Here is a 25,165-nt window from a genome sequence, read left to right as displayed (position 1 = left end):
TTATCTGATGCCTCTCAGTGCTTGTTCCTGCTTCTAGACTACTACTAGATAAGTTGGACTTTTGTCCTTGTTTTGTTTTGCCTATTTGTTCCAGTTCACAGCTGAAGTTTTGTTACTGTGTCTGGAAAGCTCTCGTTGATCAGGGATTGCTACTCTGGCGTTATGAGTTAATGCCAGAGTTTAAGGTAATCTCTGGATGGTGTTTTGTTAGTGTTTTTCTGCTGACCATGAAAGTATACTATCTGTCTTCTGCTATCTAGTAAGCGGACCTCAAATTTGCTAAGACTATTTTCCTGCTGCGTTTGTTGTTTCATCTGAACTCACCGTCATTATATGTGGGGGGCTACTGTCTTCTTTGGAAATATTTCTCTAGAGGTGAGCCAGGTCTTATATTTCCCTCTGCTAGCTATTTAGGTCTTAGGCCAGAGCTGGGCATCTAGCGATAAATAGGAAATGCTACCTGGCTATTTCTAGTTGCGCGGCAGGCTTAGTTCATGGTCAGTATAGTTCCATCTTCCGAGAGCTTGTCCCTCTATAGGCTTGCTATGATCTCTGCCTGCAGAGATCATGACAGTTTGACCGGCCAGAAAAGTGTTAAAGACCCAGGTTTAGAAAGGAGAGTTATAAGAAGTCTGCTGGAATATTTTTTTTTTTTCCTCCAGTCTGCCTTGCTGCAGTCTTTTTTCTCTCTCTCCTCCTAATCTCTGTATGCTCTGTGTGCACCTGACAATAATGGATCTCCAGAGTGTAACTGCGGGTTTGAATAATCTCATCACGAAAGTACAAAATTTACAAGATTTTGTGGTACATGCTCCGGTATCTGAGCCGAGAATTCCTTTGCCGGAGTTCTTCACAGGGAATAGAGCTAGCTTCCAGAATTTCCGAAATAATTGTAAGCTTTATTTGTCCCTGAAGTCTCGTTCAGCTGGAGACCCTGCTCAGCAGGTTAGGATTGTGATTTCCTTGCTCAGGGGTGACCCTCAAGATTGGGCCTTCTCATTGCCAGCAGGGGAACCTGCGTTACGCGATGTGGATGCGTTTTTTCTGGCCTTGGGCTTGCTTTATGAGGAACCTCATTTGGAACTTCAGGCAGAAAAAACTTTGATGGCACTATCTCAGGGGCAAGACGAAGCTGAAGTTTTCTGCCAAAAATTCCGTAAATGGTCTGTGCTTACTCAGTGGAATGAGTGCGCCTTGGCGGCAACTTTCAGAGAAGGTCTCTCTGATGCCATTAAGGATGTTATGGTGGGGTTCCCTTTGCCTGCAGGTCTGAATGAGTCCATGACAATGGCTATTCAGATTGATAGGCGTCTGCGGGAGCGCAAACCGGTGCACCATCTGGCGGTGTCTATGGAAAAGACGCCAGAAAGTATGCAGTGTGATAGAATTCTGTCCAGGAGCGAGCGACAGAATTTTAGACGGAAGAATGGATTGTGTTTCTATTGTGGGGATTCTACTCATGTTATATCGGCATGCTCTAGGCGTACAAAGAAGCTTGATAAGTCTGTTTCCATTGGCACCATTCAGTCTAAGTTTATTTTGTCTGTAACCCTGATTTGCTCTTTGTCATCCATTTCCACGGACGCCTATGTTGACTCTGGCGCCGCTCTGAGTCTTATGGATTGGTCCTTTGCCAATCGTTGTGGTTTTGATTTAGAGCCTTTGGAGACTCTTATTCCTCTGAAGGGGATTGACTCCACCCCATTGGCTAATAATAAACCACAATACTGGACACAAGTAACCATGCGTATCAATCCGGATCACCAGGAGATTATTCGTTTCCTGGTGCTGTATAATTTACATGACGATTTGGTACTGGGATTGCCATGGTTGCAGTCTCACAACCCAGTCTTGGACTGGAGAGCAATGTCTGTGTTGAGCTGGGGATGTAAGGGTATTCATGGGGACGTACCTTTGGTTTCTATTTCGTCGTCCATTCCCTCTGAAGTCCCTGAGTTCCTCTCTGATTATCAAGACGTCTTTGACGAACCCAAGCTTGGGTCGTTACCTCCGCACCGTGAGTGCGATTGTGCCATAGATTTGATACCGGGTTGTAAATATCCAAAGGGTCGTTTGTTTAATTTGTCTGTGCCGGAACATGCTGCTATGCGGGAATATATAAAGGAGTCTTTGGAAAAGGGACATATTCGTCCATCTTCTTCTCCCTTGGGAGCTGGGTTTTTCTTTGTCTCAAAAAAAGACGGCTCTTTGAGACCATGTATTGATTATCGGCTTCTGAATAAGATCACTGTTAAGTATCAATACCCATTGCCATTGCTTACTGATTTGTTTGCTCGTATAGAGGGTGCTAAGTGGTTCTCTAAAATTGATCTTCGTGGGGCGTATAATTTGGTGCGGATCAGGCAGGGGGATGAGTGGAAGACCGCATTTAATACGCCCGAGGGCCACTTTGAGTATTTGGTCATGCCTTTTGGTCTTTCTAATGCCCCTTCAGTTTTCCAGTCTTTTATGCATGATATCTTCCGCGATTTTCTGGATAAATTTATGATAATATATCTGGATGATATTCTGATTTTTTCTGATGACTGGGACTCTCATGTCCAGCAGGTCAGGAGAGTTTTTCAGGTTCTGCGGTCTAATTCTTTATGTGTGAAGGGGTCTAAGTGCGTTTTTGGGGTCCAGAAAATTTCCTTTTTGGGGTATATTTTTTCTCCCTCTTCCATTGAGATGGATCCCGTCAAGGTGCAAGCTATTTGTGACTGGACTCAGCCCTCCTCTCTTAAGGGTCTTCAGAGATTTTTGGGCTTTGCCAACTTTTACCGCCGATTTATTGCTGGTTTTTCGGATGTCGTTAAACCACTGACTGATTTGACCAGACAAGGCGCTGATGTTGCTAATTGGTCCCCTCATGCTGTAGAGGCCTTTCAGGAGCTTAAGCGCCGTTTTGCCTCTGCCCCTGTGTTGCGTCAGCCTGATGTGAATCTGCCTTTTCAGGTTGAGGTTGACGCTTCGGAGATCGGAGCTGGGGCAGTGTTGTCGCAGAAAGGTTCCGACTGCTCCGTCATTAGGCCTTGTGCCTTCTTTTCTCGCAAATTTTCGCCCGCAGAGCGGAATTATGATGTTGGGAATCGGGAGCTTTTGGCCATGAAGTGGGCGTTTGAGGAGTGGCGCCATTGGCTCGAGGGGGCTAGGCATCAGGTGGTGGTATTGACTGACCACAAAAATTTGATTTATCTTGAGACTGCCAGACGCCTGAATCCTAGACAGGCGCGCTGGTCTTTATTTTTTTCTCGCTTTAATTTTGTGGTGTCATACCTGCCGGGTTCTAAGAATGTTAAGGCAGATGCCCTTTCTAGGAGTTTTGACCCGGACTCTCCTGGTAATTCTGAACCCACAGGTATCCTTAGGGAGGGAGTAATTTTGTCGGCCGTTTCTCCTGATCTGCGGCGGTCCTTGCAAGAGTTTCAGGCGGATAGACCGGATCGTTGTCCGCCTGATAGACTGTTTGTTCCGGATGATTGGACCAGCAGAGTCATCTCTGAGGTACATTCTTCTGCATTGGCAGGTCATCCCGGAATTTTTGGTACCAGGGATTTGGTGGCAAGATCCTTCTGGTGGCCTTCCCTGTCACGAGATGTGCGAGTCTTTGTGCAGTCATGTGACGTTTGTGCTCGGGCCAAGTCTTGTAGTTCTCGGGCTAGCGGACTGCTGTTGCCCTTGCCTATTCCTAAGAGGCCTTGGACACACATCTCGATGGATTTTATTTCAGATCTGCCTGTTTCCCAGAAGATGTCTGTCATCTGGGTGGTCTGTGACCGTTTCTCTAAAATGGTCCATTTGGTTCCTCTGCCCAAGTTGCCTTCTTCTTCTGAGTTGGTTCCTCTGTTTTTTCAGAATGTTGTCCGATTGCACGGTATTCCTGAGAATATTGTTTCTGACAGAGGTACCCAATTTGTGTCTAGATTTTGGCGGGCATTCTGTGCTAGGATGGGCATAGATTTGTCTTTTTCATCTGCTTTTCACCCTCAGACTAATGGCCAGACCGAGCGGACTAATCAGACCCTTGAGACATATCTGAGGTGTTTTGTCTCTGCTGACCAGGATGATTGGGTTGCTTTTTTGCCATTGGCAGAGTTCGCCCTCAATAATCGGGCCAGTTCTTCCACCTTGGTGTCCCCGTTTTTCTGTAATTCGGGGTTTCACCCTCGATTTTCCTCCGGTCAGGTGGAATCCTCGGATTGTCCTGGAGTGGATGCGGTGGTGGAGAGATTGCATCACATCTGGGGGCAGGTTATGGACAATTTGAAGTTGTCCCAGGAGAAGACTCAGCGTTTTGCCAACCGTCATCGTCGTGTTGGTTCTCGGCTTTGTGTTGGAGATTTAGTGTGGTTGTCTTCTCGTTTTGTCCCTATGAGGGTCTCTTCTCCTAAGTTTAAACCTCGGTTCATCGGCCCTTATAGAATATTGGAGATTCTTAATCCTGTTTCTTTCCGTTTGGACCTCCCTGCGTCCTTTTCCATTCATAACGTTTTTCATCGGTCGTTATTGCGCAGGTATGAGGTACCTGTTGTACCTTCAGTTGAGCCTCCTGCTCCGGTGTTGGTTGAGGGTGAGTTGGAGTACGTTGTGGAGAAAATTTTGGACTCTCGTGTTTCCAGACGGAAACTCCAGTATCTGGTTAACTGGAAGGGTTACGGCCAGGAGGATAATTCTTGGGTCAATGCATCTGATGTTCATGCTTCTGATCTTGTTCGTGCCTTCCATAGGGCTCATCCTGGTCGCCCTGGTGGATTTGGTGAGGGTTCGGTGCCCCCTCCTTGAGGGGGGGGTACTGTTGTGAATTTGGATTCTGGGCTCCCCCGGTGGCCGCTTGTGGAATTGGACTTGTCATCCTCTTTCCTGTTTCACCTGGTTCCATCAGTAGTGGGTGTCGCTATTTAAGCTCATTTCTCTGGTGGTTTCTTGCCGGTCAACAATGTTATCTGATGCCTCTCAGTGCTTGTTCCTGCTTCTAGACTACTACTAGATAAGTTGGACTTTTGTCCTTGTTTTGTTTTGCCTATTTGTTCCAGTTCACAGCTGAAGTTTTGTTACTGTGTCTGGAAAGCTCTCGTTGATCAGGGATTGCTACTCTGGCGTTATGAGTTAATGCCAGAGTTTAAGGTAATCTCTGGATGGTGTTTTGTTAGTGTTTTTCTGCTGACCATGAAAGTATACTATCTGTCTTCTGCTATCTAGTAAGCGGACCTCAAATTTGCTAAGACTATTTTCCTGCTGCGTTTGTTGTTTCATCTGAACTCACCGTCATTATATGTGGGGGGCTACTGTCTTCTTTGGAAATATTTCTCTAGAGGTGAGCCAGGTCTTATATTTCCCTCTGCTAGCTATTTAGGTCTTAGGCCAGAGCTGGGCATCTAGCGATAAATAGGAAATGCTACCTGGCTATTTCTAGTTGCGCGGCAGGCTTAGTTCATGGTCAGTATAGTTCCATCTTCCGAGAGCTTGTCCCTCTATAGGCTTGCTATGATCTCTGCCTGCAGAGATCATGACACCTCCCGTGCCGAGGCCAGGCTTGTCCGAAGAGTCAAGGCTAACCCAAGGACAACAAGGAAGGAGCTCCGGGACGATCTCATGGCAGTGGGGACATTGGTTTCAGTCAATACCATAAGTAACGTACTCCACCGCAATGGTCTCCGTTCCAGACGAGCCCGTAAGGTACCTTTACTTTCAAAGCGTCATGTCAAGGCTCGTCTACAGTTTGCTCATGATCACTTGGAGGACTCTGAGACTGACTGGTTCAAGGTTCTCTGGTCTGATGAGACCAAGATCGAGATCTTTGGTGCCAACCACACACGTGAAGTTTGGAGACTGGATGGCACTGCATACGACCCCAAGAATACCATCCCTACAGTCAAGCATGGTGGTGGCAGCATCATGCTGTGGGGCTGTTTCTCAGCCAAGGGGCCTGGCCATCTGGTCCGCATCCATGGGAAGATGGATAGCACGGCCTACCTGGAGATTTTGGCCAAGAACCTCCGCTCCTCCATCAAGGATCTTAAGATGGGTCGTCATTTCATCTTCCAACAAGACAACGACCCAAAGCACACAGCCAAGAAAACCAAGGCCTGGTTCAAGAGGCAAAAAATCAAGGTGTTGCAGTGGCCTAGTCAGTCTCCTGACCTTAACCCAATTGAAAACTTGTGGAAGGAGCTCAAGATTAGAGTCCACATGAGACACCCAAAGAACCTAGATAACTTGGAGAAGATCTGCATGGAGGAGTGGGCCAAGATAACTCCAGAAGACCTGTGCCGGCCTGATCAGGTCTTATAAAAGACGATTATTAGCTGTAATTGCAAACAAAGGTTATTCCACAAAATATTAAACCTAGGGGCTGAATAATAATTGACCCACACTTTTATGTTTAAAATTTATAAAAATTTAACTGAGCAACAAAACTTTTTGGTTTGTAAGATTTATGCATCTGTTAATAAATCCTGCTCTTGTTTGAAGTTTGAAGGCTCTAACTTATTTGCATCTTATTAAACCTGCTAAATCTGCAGGGGGTTGAATACTACTTGTAGGCACTGTATATATATATATATATATATATATATATATATAGTATAGACCAAAAGTTTGGACACACCTTCTCATTCAAAGATTTTTCTGTATTTTCGTGAATATGAAAATTGTACATTTACACTGAAGACATCAAAGCTATGAATTAACACATGTGGAATTATATACTTAACAAAAAAGTGTGAAACAACTGAAATTATGTCTTATATTCTAGGTTCTTCAAAGTAGCCACTTTTTGCTTTGATGACTGCTTTGCACACTCTTGGCATTCTCTTGATGAGCTTCAAGAGGTAGTCACCAGGAATGGTTTTCACTTCACAGGTGTGACTTGTCAGGTTTAATAAGTGGGATTTCTTGCCTTATAAATGGGATTGGGACCACCGGTTGTGTTGTGCAGAAGTCTGGTGGATACACAGCTGATAGTCCTACTGAATAGACTGTTAGAATTTGTATTATGGCAAGAAAAAAGCAGCTAAGTAACTAAAAACGAGTGGCCATCATTACTTTAAGAAATGAAGGTCAGTCAGTCCGAAAAATTGGGAAAACTTTGATAGTGTCCCCAAGTGCAGTTGCAAAAACTGTTATGACCCCAATGGCGAGGGTCTCAGAGATATCAGCAAGTCTGCGAAGTACAAAAATCCAGCTCATAGGGCAGTGGTAACTGGGTTGACCATATATCTACTCCTAACACCAACACTAGAAGTAGCCGGGGAACATGCCTACGTTGGTCGCTAGATGTCTCGCGCCAGCCGGAGGACTAACTACCCCTAGAAGAGGAAAACAAAGACCTCTCTTGCCTCCAGAGAATAGACCCCAAAAGTTGGATACAAGCCCCCCACAAATAATAACGGTGAGGTAAGAGGAAATGACAAACACAGAGATGAACTAGGTCTAGCAAAGAGAGGCCCACTCACTAATAGCAGAATGAAGTAAGATAACTTATATGGTCAACAAAAACCCTAACAAAAATCCACACTGGAGATTCAAGAACCCCCGAACCGTCTAACGGCCCGGGGGGAGAACTCCAGCCTCCCTAGAGCTTCCAGCAAGGATAGGATACAGATTATGTACAAGCTGGACAAAAATGCAAACAAAAACAATAGCAAAAAGCAAGAAAGCAGACTTAGCTTAATCAAGCAGGAACCAGGATCAGTAGACAAGAGCACTACAGATTAGCTCTGATATCAACGTTGCCAGGCATTGAACTGAAGGTCCAGGGAGCTAATATAGCAACACCCCTGACCTAACGACCCAGGTGAGCATATAAGGGATGATAGACATACCCAGAGTAAAAACACTAGTAGCCACTAGAGGGAGCCAAAAGGTAAATTCACAACAGTACCCCCCCCCTTAGTGAGGGGTCACCGAACCCTCACCAAGACCACCAGGGCGATCAGGATGAGCAGCGTGAAAGGCGCGAACTAAATCGGCCGCATGAACATCAGAGGCGACCACCCAGGAATTATCCTCCTGACCATAGCCCTTCCACTTGACCAGGTACTGAAGCCTCCGCCTGGAGAGACGAGAATCTAAGATCTTCTCCACCACGTACTCCAACTCGCCCTCAACCAACACCGGAGCAGGAGGCTCAGCAGAAGGAACCACAGGCACAACGTACCGCCGCAACAAGGACCTATGAAATACGTTGTGAATGGCAAACGACACCGGAAGATCCAGGCGAAAGGATACAGGATTAAGGATCTCCAATATCTTGTAAGGACCAATGAATCGAGGCTTAAATTTGGGAGAGGAGACCTTCATAGGAACAAATCGAGAAGACAGCCATACCAAATCCCCAACACGAAGTCGGGGACCCACACCGCGGCGGCGGTTGGCAAAACGCTGAGCCTTCTCCTGTGACAACTTCAAGTTGTCCACCACATGATTCCAGATCCGCTGCAACCTATCCACCACAGAAAAACGAGGATGGAAACCGGAGTTGCAGAAAAATGGCGAAACCAAGGTGGCAGAACTAGCCCGATTATTAAGGGCAAATTCAGCCAATGGCAAGAAGGTCACCCAATCATCCTGATCAGAAGAGACAAAACACCTCAAATACGCCTCCAGAGTCTGATTAGTTCGTTCCATTTGTCCGTTAGTCTGTGGATGAAAAGCGGACGAAAACGACAAATCAATGCCCATCCTACCACAAAAGGATCGCCAGAACCTGGAAACAAACTGGGATCCTCTGTCCGACACAATATTCTCAGGAATGCCGTGCAAACGAACCACGTTCTGGAAGAACACAGGAACCAGATCAGCAGAGGAAGGCAGCTTAGGCAAAGGAACCAGATGGACCATCTTGGAGAAACGATCACATATCACCCAGATGACAGACATGCCTTTAGACACCGGGAGATCCGAAATGAAATCCATAGAGATGTGTGTCCAAGGTCTCTTCGGGACAGGCAAGGGCAAGAGCAACCCGCTGGCACGAGAACAGCAAGGCTTAGCTCGAGCACAAGTACCACAGGACTGCACAAATGACCGCACATCCCTTGACAAGGAAGGCCACCAAAAGGACCTGGCCACCAGATCTCTGGTGCCAAAAATTCCCGGGTGACCTGCCAACACTGAGGAATGAACCTCGGAAATAACTCTGCTGGTCCATTTAGCAGGCACAAACAATCTGTCAGGTGGACAAGAGTCAGGCCTACCAGCCTGAAATCTCTGCAACACACGTCGCAGATCTGGAGAAATCGCTGACAAGATAACTCCTTCCTTAAGAATACCCTCAGGTTCAGCGACTCCAGGAGCATCAGGCACAAAGCTCCTAGACAGAGCATCGGCCTTCACATTCTTAGACCCTGGTAAATACGAGACCACAAAGTCAAAACGGGAGAAAAACAATGACCAGCGGGCCTGTCTAGGATTCAGGCGTTTAGCAGACTCGAGATACATCAAATTTTTGTGATCAGTCAAGACCACCACACGATGCTTAGCACCCTCGAGCCAATGACGCCACTCCTCAAATGCCCACTTCATGGCCAATAACTCCCGATTGCCCACATCATAATTTCGCTCTGCCGGCAAAAACTTCCTAGAGAAAAAGGCACAAGGTCTCATAGTAGAGCAACCAGGGCCTCTCTGCGACAAAACGGCCCCTGCCCCAATCTCCGAAGCATCCACCTGAACCTGAAAGGGAAGTGAGACGTCAGGCTGGCACAAAACAGGCGCCGAAGTAAACCGGCGTTTCAACTCCTGGAAAGCCTCCACCGCAGCAGGAGCCCAGTTAGCTACATCAGAGCCTTTCTTGGTCAGATCCGTCAGCGGTTTAACAACGCTAGAGAAATTTGCGATAAAACGACGGTAGAAGTTAGCAAAACCCAAGAACTTCTGAAGACTCTTAACTGACGAGGGTTGAGTCCAATCATGAATAGCTCGGACCTTGACTGGATCCATCTCCACAGCAGAAGGGGAAAAAATGAACCCCAAAAAGGGAACCTTCTGTACACCAAAGAGACACTTTGAGCCTTTTACAAACAAAGAATTTTCATGCAAAATCTCAAAAACCATCCTGACCTGCTCCACATGCGAGTCCCAATCATCAGAAAAAACCAGAATATCATCCAGATAAACAATCAAAAATTTATCCAGATACTTCCGGAAAATGTCATGCATGAAGGACTGAAAAACTGAAGGTGCATTAGAGAGCCCAAATGGCATCACCAAGTACTCAAAATGACCTTCGGGCGTATTAAATGCGGTTTTCCATTCATCGCCCTGCCTAATGCGCACAAGGTTGTACGCACCACGAAGGTCTATCTTGGTGAACCACTTGGCACCTTTAATCCGGGCAAACAAATCTGACAACAGCGGCAAAGGATACTGAAATTTGACAGTGATTTTATTTAAAAGCCGATAGTCAATACAAGGCCTCAAAGATCCGTCCTTTTTGGCCACAAAAAAGAATCCCGCACCAAGAGGGGAAGAAGAAGGACGGATATGCCCCTTCTCAAGAGACTCCTTGATATGGCAGTGCACTGGACTTAGACTCGCTGAAGACATCCTGATAATCAGACAAATACGCCGGAACTTCCGAAGGCGTAGAAGAAGCAATAGACAAGGGCAGGGAATCTCCATGAATTCCATGGCAGCCCCAACTTGACACTGACATAGCCTTCCAGTCCAAGACTGGATTATGGGTCTGTAACCATGGCAAACCCAAAACAACCAAATCATGCATTTTATGCAGAACAAGAAAACGTATTACCTCCCAATGTTCGGGAGTCATGCACATGGTAACCTGTGTCCAAAACTGCGGTTTATTTTTTGCCAATGGCGTAGAGTCAATACCCCTAAGAGGGATAGGATTTTCCAATGGCTCAAGAACAAATCCGCAGTGCTTGGCAAATGACAGATCCATAAGGCTCAGGGCAGCACCTGAGTCCACAAATGCCATGACAGGATACGATGACAGTGAGCAAATCAAAGTTACAGATAGAATAAATTTAGGTTGCAAATTACCAATGGCAACCGGACTAACAACCTTAGTAAGACGTTTAGAGCATGCTGAGATAACATGTGTAGAATCACCACAGTAGTAACACAAGCCATTCTGGCGTCTATGAATTTTCCGCTCATTTCTAGTCAGGATTCTATCACATTGCATTAATTCAGGTGCCTGTTCAGACAACACCATGAGGGAATTTGCGGTTTTGCGCTCCCACAACCGCCGGTCGATTTGAATAGCCAGGGCCATAGAATCATTCAGACCTGTGGGAATGGGAAAACCCACCATCACATTCTTAATGGCTTCAGAAAGACCATTTCTAAAATTTGCAGCCAATGCACACTCGTTCCACTGGGTCAGCACAGACCATTTCCGAAATTTTTGGCAATACACTTCAGCCTCGTCCTGGCCCTGAGACATAGCCAGCAAGGCTTTTTCTGCCTGAATTTCAAGATTGGGTTCCTCATAAAGCAACCCGAGCGCCAGAAAAAACGCATCAATATCAGCCAATGCCGGATCTCCTGGCGCCAGCGAGAAAGCCCAATCCTGAGGGTCGCCCCGTAAAAAACAAATAACAATTTTCACTTGCTGAGCGGAGTCTCCAGAGGAACAGGGTCTCAGGGACAAAAACAATTTACAATTATTCCTGAAATTTCTAAACTTAAATCGGTCTCCGGAAAACAGTTCAGGAATCGGTATCTTAGGTTCTGACATAGGACTTCTGGTAACATAATCTTGTATACCCTGCACACGAGCAGCAAGCTGGTCCACACTTGTAATCAAGGTCTGGACATTCATGTCTGCAGCAATCACAAGCCACTCAGAGGTAAAGGGGAAAAGAAAAAAAAAATGAGAGAGAGAAAAAAAAACTCAGAACTTTCTTTCTTATAATCCCGCTTCTGCAATGCATTTAACATTTAATACGGGCCTGGCAAACTGTTATGACCCCAATGGCGAGGGTCTCAGAGATATCAGCAAGTCTGCGAAGTACAAAAATTCAGCTCATAGGGCAGTGGTAACTGGGTTGACCATATATCTACTCCTAACGCCAACACTAGAAGTAGCCGGGGAACATGCCTACGTTGGTCGCTAGATGTCTCGCGCCAGCCGGAGGACTAACTACCCCTAGAAGAGGAAAACAAAGACCTCTCTTGCCTCCAGAGAATAGACCCCAAAAGTTGGATACAAGCCCCCCACAAATAATAACGGTGAGGTAAGAGGAAATGACAAACACAGAGATGAACTAGGTCTAGCAAAGAGAGGCCCACTCACTAATAGCAGAATGAAGTAAGATAACTTATATGGTCAACAAAAACCCTAACAAAAATCCACACTGGAGATTCAAGAACCCCCGAACCGTCTAACGGCCCGGGGGGAGAACTCCAGCCTCCCTAGAGCTTCCAGCAAGGATAGGATACAGATTATGTACAAGCTGGACAAAAATGCAAACAAAAACAATAGCAAAAAGCAAGAAAGCAGACTTAGCTTAATCAAGCAGGAACCAGGATCAGTAGACAAGAGCACTACAGATTAGCTCTGATATCAACGTTGCCAGGCATTGAACTGAAGGTCCAGGGAGCTAATATAGCAACACCCCTGACCTAACGACCCAGGTGAGCATATAAGGGATGATAGACATACCCAGAGTAAAAACACTAGTAGCCACTAGAGGGAGCCAAAAGGTAAATTCACAACAAAAAACCATCAAGCGCTACAAGGAAACTGGCTCACATGAGGACCGCCCCAAGAAAGGAAGACCAAGAGTCATCTTTGCTTCTGAGGATAAGTTTATCCTAGTCACCAGTCTCAGAAATCACAGGTTAACAGCAGCTCAGATTAGAGACCAGGTCAATGCCACACAGAGTTCTAGCAGCAGACACATCTCTACAACTGTTAAGAGGAGACTTTGTGCAGCAGGCCTTCATGGTAAAATAGCTGCTAGGAAACCACTGCTAAGGACAGGCAACTAGCAGACGAGACTTTTTTGGGCTAAAGAACACAAGGAATGGACAATTAGACCAGTGGAAATCTGTGCTTTGGTCTGATGAGTCCAAATTTGAGATCTTTGGTTCCAACGACCGTGTCTTTTTGCGACGCAGAAGAGGTGAACAGATGGACTCTACATGCCTGGTTCCCACCATGAAGCGTGGAGGAGGAGGTGTGATGATGTGGGGGTGCTTTGCTTGTGACACTGTTGGGGATTTATTCAAAATTGAACGCATACTGAACCATCATGGCTACCACAGCATCTTGCAGCGGCATGCTATTCCATCCGGTTTGCATTTAGTTGGACCATCATTTATTTTTCAACAGTACAATGACCCCAAACACACCTCCAGGCTGTGTAATGGCTATTTGACCAAGAAGGAGAGTGATGGGGTGCTACGCCAGATAACCTGGCCTCCACAGTCACCAGACCTGAGAAGCCAATCGAGATGGCTTTGGGTGAGCTGGACCGCAGAGTGAAGGCAAAAGGGCCAACAAGTGCTAAGCATCTCTGGGAACTCTTTCAAGACTGTTGGAAGACCATTTCTGGTGACTACCTCTTGAAACTCATCAAGAGAATGCCAAGAGTGTGCAAAGCAGTAATCAAAGCAATAGGTGGCTACTTTGAAGAACCTAGAATATAAGACATATTTTCAGTTGTTTCACTCTTTTTTGTTAAGTATATAATTTTACATATGTTAATTCATAGTTTTAAAGCATTCAGTGTGAATGTACAATTTTCATTGTCATGAAAATACAGAAAAATCTTTGAATGAGGTGTATCCAAACATTTGGTCTGTAATGTGTATATATATATATATATATATATATATATATATATACTTATAAATAGATTTTCCTTTTTGTGTTAGTTAAATAAATAGTTGGTTAAGTACCACTATCTCCTCCTTGTCTGCTCTGTTGCATCCACATAATTCTGCTTACATTTGGCTTAAGCTAAGTTCACATTTGCGTATATGTGCACAGCGTATCATCTGCATATGCAAATGCATGCCAAAACACATGCAAACGCATGTTTACGCAGCGTTTTTTATCCGCATCAGCTTACACATGAAGGCAAAAAAAACACTGCGTGTGCATGCGTTTGTATGCGTTTTTTTGCCTGTGTTTGCTTTTTTATGCGCATGCATTCGATATTTTCGGGAGGGTGTGTCTCAATGGGCGTGTCTCAGTCAGTTCCTGGACATGCGCAGTCTGAAGTACGTAAGTGCTTCGAACGCATGCATGTGCAAGGACATGCGTACGCATGCAAACGCATGTTCATGCGTACACCATGTTAAATATATGTACACATGATGCATGCGCATGTATGCAGATCAAGCGCTGCGCGCACAGATGCAAATGTGAAACCAACCTTAGTCGGTAGGATTCAAAACTCAAGTGCAGAAATGGCACACCAGTTGGTAAATGAGTACACAGGGGGCAGCCTTCCCTTTGGAGCGATGCTTAGCAACATACCACAAAATACAGATGACAATGTAATGATGTGGGACTGGGTTGAGTGCTAAAAAGCATGTTGCATATGTCCCCCATAACACTTGCCTTACAGGCAGAGATAGCCCTGGTGACCTTTGATGGAAAGGCCTGACAGACGGTCATGTTCAGACAACCATGAGACCTTGATACTGTAGAGAATGTGATCAATATTCTAGAGGACATGCACAGTGATACGACCCATTTAGGTAATCTGTGTATTCGTCTCTTCATCGAGTGCAGAGAGAGAGATGGTAACCCAATATGTGAACGCTCTGCAGGAAGTAATGGCCCACATTACTAAAAAAAATTGTAGATGAATATAGGGGACTAGATTCCCTGGATGAAGTATTAAGAGGTTGCAGGCCTGAGAGACACTTACCTGAGGAAGACCCTGAAAGAACAGTTATGCTACAATCCTAACTTGAGCTTCCTTGAAGTTGGGGCAGAATCCAGGGTGCGAGAACAAGAGGCACCTACTGTAGCAAGTCTGGTCCGAAGCCATGAAATGGCCACCTCAAGGCAGTTGGAGCCAGAACCTGTACCAGGACAGGTCGTGTGGCTACTAGGTGGGTTTAGAGCCACCATTGCCACAGAAGGGTCCCAGAGGGGTCAGATGCGGGAGAAAGACTGAGCAGTCAGAAAGATTTGTGCCCCGTGTCAGTAGAAGTACATGACCAGCGCCTGTAGGAGTCTATAACCATAATTTAGAAAAAATGGCATGCATTCAGGCAAGAAGAAGCAGGTGCAGACTGAACCTGGATGTAGTCCAGTTGAGTCATAGATAAGTAACAAACAGTGACATTATTATTCCAAGCTATATGGTCTTTGTTATGGTTAAACATGAAAAAATCAATAAAAATTACAATTATACAAACAAAACTAAAGAATTAACACCCACCTAATAAGCCAGGATTAGGAAATCTCCATGAATCATTATAAGACGAATATTGTGGATGGCTGTATGGACTCCCAGAGAAATCACTCCCTACAATGCAAGCAAAAAGCCATTATATAAAACGTAAAATATGCAGATAACATTAACATTTAGTATGTTTAGTCTATACTAAATAAATAAATATATATATATATACAGTATATATATATATATATATATATATATATATATATATACTAGCTGTACTACCCGGCTTCGCCCGGGTTAATGACTGCTGTTAGCAAAATAGAATGTGTTAACAAAAATTTATTCTGCACACAAAAACCACAAAACAAATAGATAGAAATGTAATTATTAAAAGGCAAAAACTAAGCAAATAGAAGCATTTCACAACATATATTAGCTTTGTTATACTGAGAATGTCTTTGTTGCCTATATTAACCAATCAGAGCTCAGGTTAATTAACTGTAGCAAAATAGAAGCTGAGCTGTGATTGGTTGCTATTGGCAGCCTGATAAATCCCCAGCCAACAGGAAGCCCTCCCCCCTGGCAGTATATATTAGCTCACACATACACATAATAGACAGGTCATGTGACTGACAGCTGCCGTATTTCCTATATGGTACATTTGTTGCTCTTGTAGTTTGCTTATTAATCAGATTTTTATTTTTGAAGGACAATACCAGACTTGTGTGTGTTTTAGGGCGAGTTTTATGTGTCAAGTTGTGTGTGTTGAGTTGCGTGTGGCGACATGCATGTAGCGACTTTTGTGAGATGAGTTTTGTGTGGCGACATGCGTGTAGCAACATTTTGTGTGTTGAGTTGCATGTGACAGGTTAGTGTAGCAAGTTGTGTGCAGCAAGATTTGTGCATGGCGAGTTTTGCGCGTGGCGAGTTTTATGTGTGGTGCATTTTGAGTATGTGCAAGTTTTGTGTGAGGCAACTTTTGCATGTGGTGCAACTTTTGTACATGTGGCAATTTTTCTGTGTGTGCAAGTTTTGCATGAGGTGAGTTTTCCATGAGGTGAGTTTTGCACGTGTGGCGAGTTTTGCGTGAGCCTAGTTTTGCATATGGCGAGTTTTGCATGTAGCGAGTTTTGAGTGGTGACTTTTGTGTTTCGACTTTTATGTGGCGAGGTTGGTGTGTGTGTGTGGTGAAATGTGTGCTGAGGGTGGTATATGTGTTCAAGCACGTGGTAGTGTGTGGCGCATTTTGTGTTTGTGTTCATATCCCCGTGTGTGGTGAGTATCCCATGTCGGGGCCCCACCTTAGCAACTGTACGGTATATACTCTTTGTCGCCATCGCTCTCATTCTTTAAGTCCTCATTGTTCACATCTGGCAGCTGTCAATTTTCCTCCAACACTTTTCCCTTCACTTTTTCCCCATTATGTAGATAGGAGCAAAATTGTTTGGTGAATTGGAACGCGCGGGGTTAAAATTTCACCTCACAACATAGCCTATGACGCTCTCGGGGTCCAGACGTGTGACTGTGCAAAATTTTGTGGCTGTAGCTGCGACGGTACAGATGCCAATCCCGGACATACACACATACATACATACACACATTCAGCTTTATATATTAGATATACCTGTATGTAATCTCCTGTATATAGTATATACCTGTGTGTCATCTCACCTATATATAGTATATATCTGTGTGTCATCTCCTGTATATAGTATATACCTGTATGTCATCTCCTCCTATACATAGCATATACCTGTGTCATCTCCTCCTGTATATACTATATACCTGTAGGTAATCTGCTCCTGTATATAGTATATACCTGTGTGTCATCTCCTCCTGTATATAGTATATACCTGTATGTCATCTCCTCCTGTATGTAGTATGTACCTGTATGTCATCTCCTCCTCTATATAGTATATACCTGTGTGTCATCTCTCCTGTATATAGTATATATCTGTGTGTCATCTCCTCCTGTATATAGTATATACCTGTGTGTCATCTCCCCTGTAAATAGTATATACCTGTGTGTCATCTCCTGTATATAGTATATAGCTGTATGCCATCTCCTCCTGTATTAGCCCTCGTTCACACGTTATTTGGTCAGTATTTTTACCTCAGTATTTGTAAGCTAAAATGGCAGCCTGATAAATCCCCAGCCAACAGTAAGCCCACCCCCTGGCAGTATATATTAGCTCACACATACACATAATAGACTGGTCATGTGACTGACAGCTGCCGGATTCCTATATGGTACATTTGTTGCTCTTGTAGTTTGTCTGCTTATTAATCAGATTTTTATTTTTGAAGGATACCAGACTTGTGTGTGTTTTAGGGCGAGTTTCGTGTGTCAAGTTGTGTGTGTTGAGTTGCGTGTGGCGACATGCATGTAGGGACTTTTGTGAGATGAGTTTTGTGTGGCGACATGCGTGTAGCAACTTTTTGTGTGTCGAGTTGCATGTGACAGGTTAGTGTAGCAAGTTGTGTGCAGCAAGTTTTGCGCATGGCGAGTTTTGCGCGTGGCGAGTTTTATGTGTGGTGCCTTTTGAGTATGTGCAAGTTTTGTGTGAGGCAACTTTTGCATGTGTTGCAACTTTTGTGCATGTGGCAATTTTTCTGCGTGTGGCAATTTTTCTGCGTGTGCAAGTTTTGCGTGTGGCGAGTTTTGCACGTGTGGCGAGTTTTGCATGTGGAGAGTTTTGCGCGTGGCGAGTTTTGAGCGGCGACTTTTGTGTTTCTACTTTTATGTGGCGAGGTTGGTGTATGTGTGGTGAAATGTGCACTGAGGGTGGTATATGTGTTCGAGCACGTGGTAGTGTGTGGCGCATTTTGTGTGTGTGTTCATATCCCCGTGGTGGTGTGATTATCCCATGTTGGGGCCCCACCTTAGCAACTGTACAGTATATACTCTTTGGTGCCATCGCTGTCATTCTTTAAGTCCCCCTTGTTCACATCTGGCAGCTGTTAATTTGCCTCCAACACTTTTCCTTTCATTTTTTCCCCATTATGTAGATAGGGGCAAAATTGTTTGGTGACTTGGAAAGCGCGGGGTTAAAATTTCACCTCACAATATAGCTTTGACGCTCTCAGGGTCCAGACGTGTGACTGTGCAAAATTTTGTGCCTGTAGCTGCGACGCCTCCAACACTTTTCCTTTCACTTTTTCCCCATTATGTAGATAGGGGCAAAATTGTTTGGTGAATTGGAAAGCGCGGGGTTAAAATTTCACCTCACAACATAGCCTATGACGCTCTCGGGGTCCAGACGTGTGACTGTGCAAAATTTTGTGGCTGTAGCTGCTACGGTTCAGATGCCAATCCCGGACATACATACATACATACATACATACACACACACACACATTCAGCTTTATATATTAGATATATATATATATATACATATATATATATAGTAGAAAAGATAATATTGTGCTTTTTCATGCATTATTTTGCATATATTCTTCAGTTACAGAATTGGAAATAAATTAAACTGAAAGACAAACATGTATATAATAAATATAATGTTAAAATAAAAAATAAAAAGTGCTTTATTGAGTAACTATAAGTTTCTAAAGAATTAGAATAGGGACTCAATGAAGTTGTACAGCTTTATTAGTTCGGATTTTAATGAACACGCAGTCTTCAAAAAGTTTGTCTTCCACCCTTGAAGTATTCGATCAGAAAAAACATGAGTGATGGTTGCTGTGGATTTACAAAGATTCCATGCACATGGCATAAAACAACTGTCAGTGTAGTGATGGGGAAAGTAGGTATTTTTTAAATAACCTACATCTATTGTTTGACATACAATCGGTAGAAAACATAAGTTTGTCTGTGGTAAGAATTTTCATTGGATATCCATGCAGGCCATACTGTGAATGATCATCATAAGCTATAAGGACACTCGTCTTAAGTCAGTCTTAGTACTTTGCATGATCAGTTTCAAGTCAAGTTTTCATTGATTTTTTTTCAGTTAGTAGTGAATAATTCTTGTAGAACGTAATTTTGCTCTCCAGGCAATGAAATTAGTGCTTATGGCTATAGAGTATAGGTACAGTTAGCTTTACTCTCTCATACTATCCTTATGTTTACTGTAGGATTGGGTTGAATATGGAGAAAAAGGGGAGTTATCTACCTTCCCATCACAGTCACGGATACATACTAAGCCAATTAACCTATTAGTATATTTTTGGATTATGATAAAAGCTTATAAATGGAAACCTCCGCTCACATATACATGTGTTGTGAATGAGAGGCTAGCATGGGTGCACGTAGACGTCTTCTGAGTATTACATGACAAGATTACATTTTGATAACAAGATTCATCTTGGTACAAAGCAGAGTAAAGGAATTATCCTTTTCAACTCTAAACACTTCCACATGGACATCATTCCAGACAGGCTTGTGTTTCACTGTTCGATCTTCTTTTTACTTCTGTACCAAATTTCTTCTCATTGACTGCTTCTGCAAACACACATTTCTAGCTGTCTCTGGGGATACTGTATTGCCTGACAAGCTGAGGCTTCCAATTCTCTAGTTTTTATGCCTGAGTAGTCAACTGTCAGCCTTATGCAGTGCGGGCTAGCCAAAAGCTTAAGGAGCATTCAGCACCAACAACTAAGTAATTCTTCTGCCTACATACCAGCCCTTTCCTCCAAAGCACTCACTGTTCAGTGTATCTAGTCACCGATGGGGATTAAATGGTTAATAGTAAAGAATCTCAGCAGTAGTGTAAGTATAGCGCAAGAATAGAGTATAAACAATCTGTCACAACCATATAGGCAAAAATAACAAGATACCATCTAGGAATACAAAAATTGCATGATGGTATTCATTGTAAAGAGGCCAGCATGTTGTCTTTCTACATCAGCATACATTTTACACAGACTTCAGTATAAAATCACCCTCAAGACACAAAGACAAACATATTAATAATATAGTGAAGCATTCAGTCTAAAAGTCTTGATTATTCTAGTGGATATTTAAAGGAGGTTTTCTGGGACGTTAACATTTATGGCTTATCTTATCTGAGTGTATATTCTCTCATTTGATAAAATCCGTCCGATAATGCTCATCACACTCTGATTACAGTTTGATCATAGTGTGATGAGATTTTCTTGGATGAGGAAAAGATGAAAAATAAATTTCTCCGTCTCCACTGTGTTTACCCGTTGAAATCGGTACAATTTTTTCCATAGACTCATTGACTTGCATGGCCAAGTGCGATCTGAAAATTGGATGCAAATCGGGCATGCTGCAATTTTTTCTTCAGACTCTGTCCAATTAAAAAAACAGACATGTGCATGGCCCCATTTGATAACATTGGTCTGAGTGCAAGCCGATGTTTCTGCAAGAGCCTTTAGGACAGGCCATCAAAGTGACACCCGGGATCCCCGCCGATCCCAGAGCTGGCAGATTTTGAGTGTTCCCATTCATTATTAATGCAAGGCTGCATTTTAGAATAGCTTTATTAAAAATGTGGAGCATAGTGTTAAATCACATCTAAATCACAATTTTATGCAATGCAATTTCACATTGCATGTGATACCTTGCTGTGGAGCCTGAGCCTTAGAAAGCAATATACAACTGCCATGCATACAGATAACGCCTTCATTTTCACATGGTTTGCCCCCATTTAGCCTCAAGCACAGGCTACATTACAGATCAGTGTTGCACAAATTCATAATTTGGCACAGATAAATATCCTTTGTCCCATTATGCATCTTTTAACCTCCAATGTCATATGGAGGAAAAATTGCATGGTAGCACATAGCGTGCTAAGAACTATAGGGACTGTATGTCTTTATACGCATTCTTTGCAGTCCCATTGATGGGTCAGGCACCATGGTCTCTGCCTGTACAGCATTCTGCAATATTGATCACCATTTAACCACATGGCAAGTGCTACAGCTTGATATTTAATTTAATGCTGTCAGCACACACGTGGTGATAACCCAAAGTGCCACGAAATGTTTCCGCCTCCAATTTTAGTGCTAGAAATGTTCACTCTTTGCATTGGCATATCTTTACTCTACACAACAAGCAGTAGACTATGCAGAAACGTGTGTAAATCTGTGCCTTAAAGACCCTAAAATGCACATTAATGAACATAGCGATCATTAGCAATTTATAGTTACGCGATTCTGTCTTGAAAAAGTCTAGGTATTCTTAGCATCACTTGCACTATTCAGACATATTTAATTAAAAGTAGCTTTCTGTAATTTTTAGCATTCGATGACTTTGTATTTTGCTTTCTAACATTTTCCTTTGTAAAGGTAATCATACGGCCTATAAACTTGTTCAGCAATTTCCAATAACAATCATAATCTTGGGAGTTAAGTTATGCTTGAGTGAATGGAGAATCAAGCTAAACGCTGCACTTAGCAACTAAATTTACAGAAGCAGCTTGTGTGTCACATTAAAAGTGCATGAAGAAATAGCCATTTAATGCACAAATATCTACATCTATAAAAAGCCCTATTTGCTGCAAAGCATAACATAAATTATAGTAAAACATTAGATGACAATATCTATTCTCTCAATAAAGCGCATGCTACACTAAACACTCACTCACAAGTCTTATTACTAAGGCAACTGTACCAACTCTATGAAATGTCATTCATTTTAAAATACCCTTAATTAGTGTTTGTACTGTATGTGTAAATAGGGCCGTTACATTCAGCTCTATTAAATGTGTCAAGATAACCCACTTTTAAAAGGATAACACCCAGGAGCATTATGCAGAGTACATCAGCATGGTCTTTACATTATTTTCAGCAATGTCAAGCAAACTGTCACAATTTCATTTACTTACAAGGTCTTTGAAAATATTGGACATCTACAGTTACTAATTCTACTACTACTACTACCAATAACAATAATAAAAAATAGTCAATATTGCTATTTACAGCATGTGATCACAAAATTTAATGCTGCACGTGATTCAAGGTGCTTAAAAAGGTCCTACCTTTGGTAAGTCATAGAGATCACTAATATATAATGTACCTCATAGATGCTTATACACAAAAAGGTAATAAGAGTTAAGCACTAGTGAAGAGCAAACGTGCTGAGTTGCTAACCGAGTGTCTTTGGCGTGCTCGAATAATACGTTCGAGACCCCACGGCTGCATGTCTCGTGGCTGTTAGACAGCTGTAACACATGCAGGGATTTCCTGTTTGTTAGGCAATTCATGCATGTGTTGCAGCTGTCTAACAGCCGTGATGCATGCAGCTGTGGGGTCTCGAATGTATTATTCGAGCACGCCAAAGACACTCGGCTAGCACCCGAGCATGCTCGGATAACACCTTACCCCAGCACGTTCGCTCATCACTATTAAGCACCCATTCTTTCTGATTGCTTCCTGCACAAATCTGTAAATGTTCAGAGAATGTTAAATAGACGTAAATGAGACTTGAGGTAAGAGTGTCTCAAGCGTTCCATGTATGAGCTGTAAATGCAATGTTTTAAGTTTGAATGTTAATTCATTTTTAGTACAAGATACATGTAAATGTGTACTGTATACACACCACACACACTAGTAACTAATTAAAGAGGTTGGCTACTACTTTTTGCTTGATAACCCATCTCCAGGATAGGCCATCAATATCTAATCTGTGAGGGGGCTAATTATCTATTACTGATGCCAGGGGATGTTCTCAAATGCTGCAGAAACACAGCAGCTCCATCCAAACTATAGTGGTCGGTTGCGGCTGGGTACTACAAAGGGTGAATCTGCAGAACCCAGCAGCGACCTCTATAAAAATTATAAATCTACAGTCCTCCAGCAGCAACTGAAAACTTTCAGCTGATCGACAAGGGTGCCAGATCAGCCATCACAGAGCAGCCATCAATAAAAAGGTACCTTTGGCATGAATTTGTCCAGGATCCTCTAGCCCCAGTTGAATTGAAAATTGCCATCAACAGCTGTATACAAATAAGAGTTTAGCTGTATATATTTTTCAGTGGCAGTCAGTCAAAGATGTATAAGGCATATAGTCGGATACACCTGGCAATGTTTGGCAGGACCTTATCAAACATAACCAAACATGGTGTTAACTTAGCCTTATTAAACCATAACAAGGACTTTATTCTCTCCCTTTAGAATATATTATTTGTGTATTGCTGGTGCTACCTCACAACCTGGAATTTAACATTTATTGAGGGTTTACATCAGTTCATGTAAAGAACATGCCTACAAAAATGAACATTTTGTCTTCTTCTGTTTGTGAACTAAACAACAAATAGGACAAAATTACTGAAAACTTCAGAGTGGATAACTATTCACCCCCTAAAGTCAGTACTTTGTAGAGCCTCCTTTGGCAGCAATTACAGCTGCAAGTCACTTTGGATAAATCTCTGTGTGCATTCCACAACTTGCCACTAGGATTTTTGCACATTCCTCAAGGCAAAACTGCTCCAGCTCCTTCAAGTTAGATGATTTCCTCTGGTGAACAGAAACTACAAGTCTGACCACAGATTCTCAATTGGAATAAGGTCTGGGTTTTGACTAGGCCACTCCAAAATATTTACACATTTCCCCTTAAACCACTCGAGCGTTGCTTTAGAACTATTCTTTTGGTCATTGGCTTGTTGGAAGGTGAACCTCAGTCCCAGTCTCAACTCACTGACAAACTGACACAGGTTTTGTTCAAGAATATTTTGCCCTATCTATTTTCACCTAGAATTGGACCATTTTTCCTGTCACAGCTGCCAAAAAACATCCCCACTGTATGATGCTGCTACCAACATTTGGGGATGATGTTCTTCTGGTGATGAGCTGTGTTGGCTTGATGCCAGACATAGTATTTACCTTGGTTGCCAAAAAGTTAAATTTTGGTTTTAATAGACCACAGCACCTTCCTCCATACATTTAAGGAGTCTTCAACATGTCTTTTGGAAAACTCAAAACGAGTCTTACAAATTTTGTGTGTAAGTAAAGGCTTTTTTCTGCCCGCTCTTCCATAAAGGTCACCTGTGTGGAATGTTCGGCTTATTGTGGTCGTATATACAGATACTTCAGTCTCAGCTTGGGAACTCTGTAGCTGCTTCAGGGTTACCTTTGATCTCTGTGCTGCCTTTCTGATTAATGCCCTCCTTGCTCGGGCAGAGAGTTTTGGTGGGCAGTCCTCTCTTGGCAGGTTTGTTGTTGTACCATGTTCTTTCCATTTGATGATAATGGATTTGATTGTGCTCCAGGGGATCATCAGAGATTGGAATATTTTTAATAACCCAACCCTGACTTGTACTTCTCAACAACTTTGTCCCTAACTTGTTTGGAGATCTCCTTGGTCTTCATGGTGTTTGGTTGGTGGTGCCTTTAGCTTATTGGTGTTGCAGCCTCTGTGGCATTTCAGAAAAGGTGTGTATATACTGACAGACTATGTGACACTTGCACACAGGTGAACTTCCTTTCACTAGCATGTGACTTATGAAGATAATTGCTTGCACCAGAAATGTTTAGGGGCTTTATAGCAAAAGGGGTGAATACATGTGCACACGCCAATTTTTAGTTATTGATCCCATAAATTTAATATATGCCTATATTTTTCTCACTTCTCTTCACCAACTTAGACTATCTAGTGCTGATGCATCACATACAAATCAGGTTACAAAAATATTTAAACACAGGTTGTAATGTAACAAGATAGGTAAAAAGCCAAGGAGAGTGAATGCTTTCACAAGCTACTGTAGCTGTAAAATGGAAAATGTGGGGTCAACTGTGCAATATGAGCAATGTTATGACGTTTATGTATGTCTATAAAGAAGAGTATCTGCATAATTGTATGTTTTATGTGTTATCAAGAAAGATAACCAAAACATTCTGAAAAGTAG

General features: G+C 43.0%; 1 protein-coding gene across 3 annotated transcripts in view; it reads right to left on the bottom strand.

The window, feature by feature from the left end:
* PAX5 (paired box 5) overlaps positions 1-25,165 on the bottom strand; it is a 534,721-nt gene that overhangs the window by 23,951 nt on the left and 485,605 nt on the right. For all 3 annotated transcript variants that reach the window (XM_077251644.1, XM_077251660.1, XM_077251651.1), the window contains exon 10: positions 15,375-15,461. In XM_077251644.1, the coding sequence (XP_077107759.1) occupies positions 15,375-15,461 (87 nt within the window). The remainder of the gene's footprint in view (positions 1-15,374; positions 15,462-25,165) is intronic.

The sequence above is a fragment of the Ranitomeya variabilis genome, chromosome 1 (genome assembly GCF_051348905.1).
Source record: "Ranitomeya variabilis isolate aRanVar5 chromosome 1, aRanVar5.hap1, whole genome shotgun sequence".
NCBI lineage: Eukaryota > Metazoa > Chordata > Amphibia > Anura > Dendrobatidae > Ranitomeya > Ranitomeya variabilis.
The sequence above is the reverse complement of the archived record's forward strand: the minus strand, read 5'-3'. Positions and strand labels throughout refer to the sequence as shown.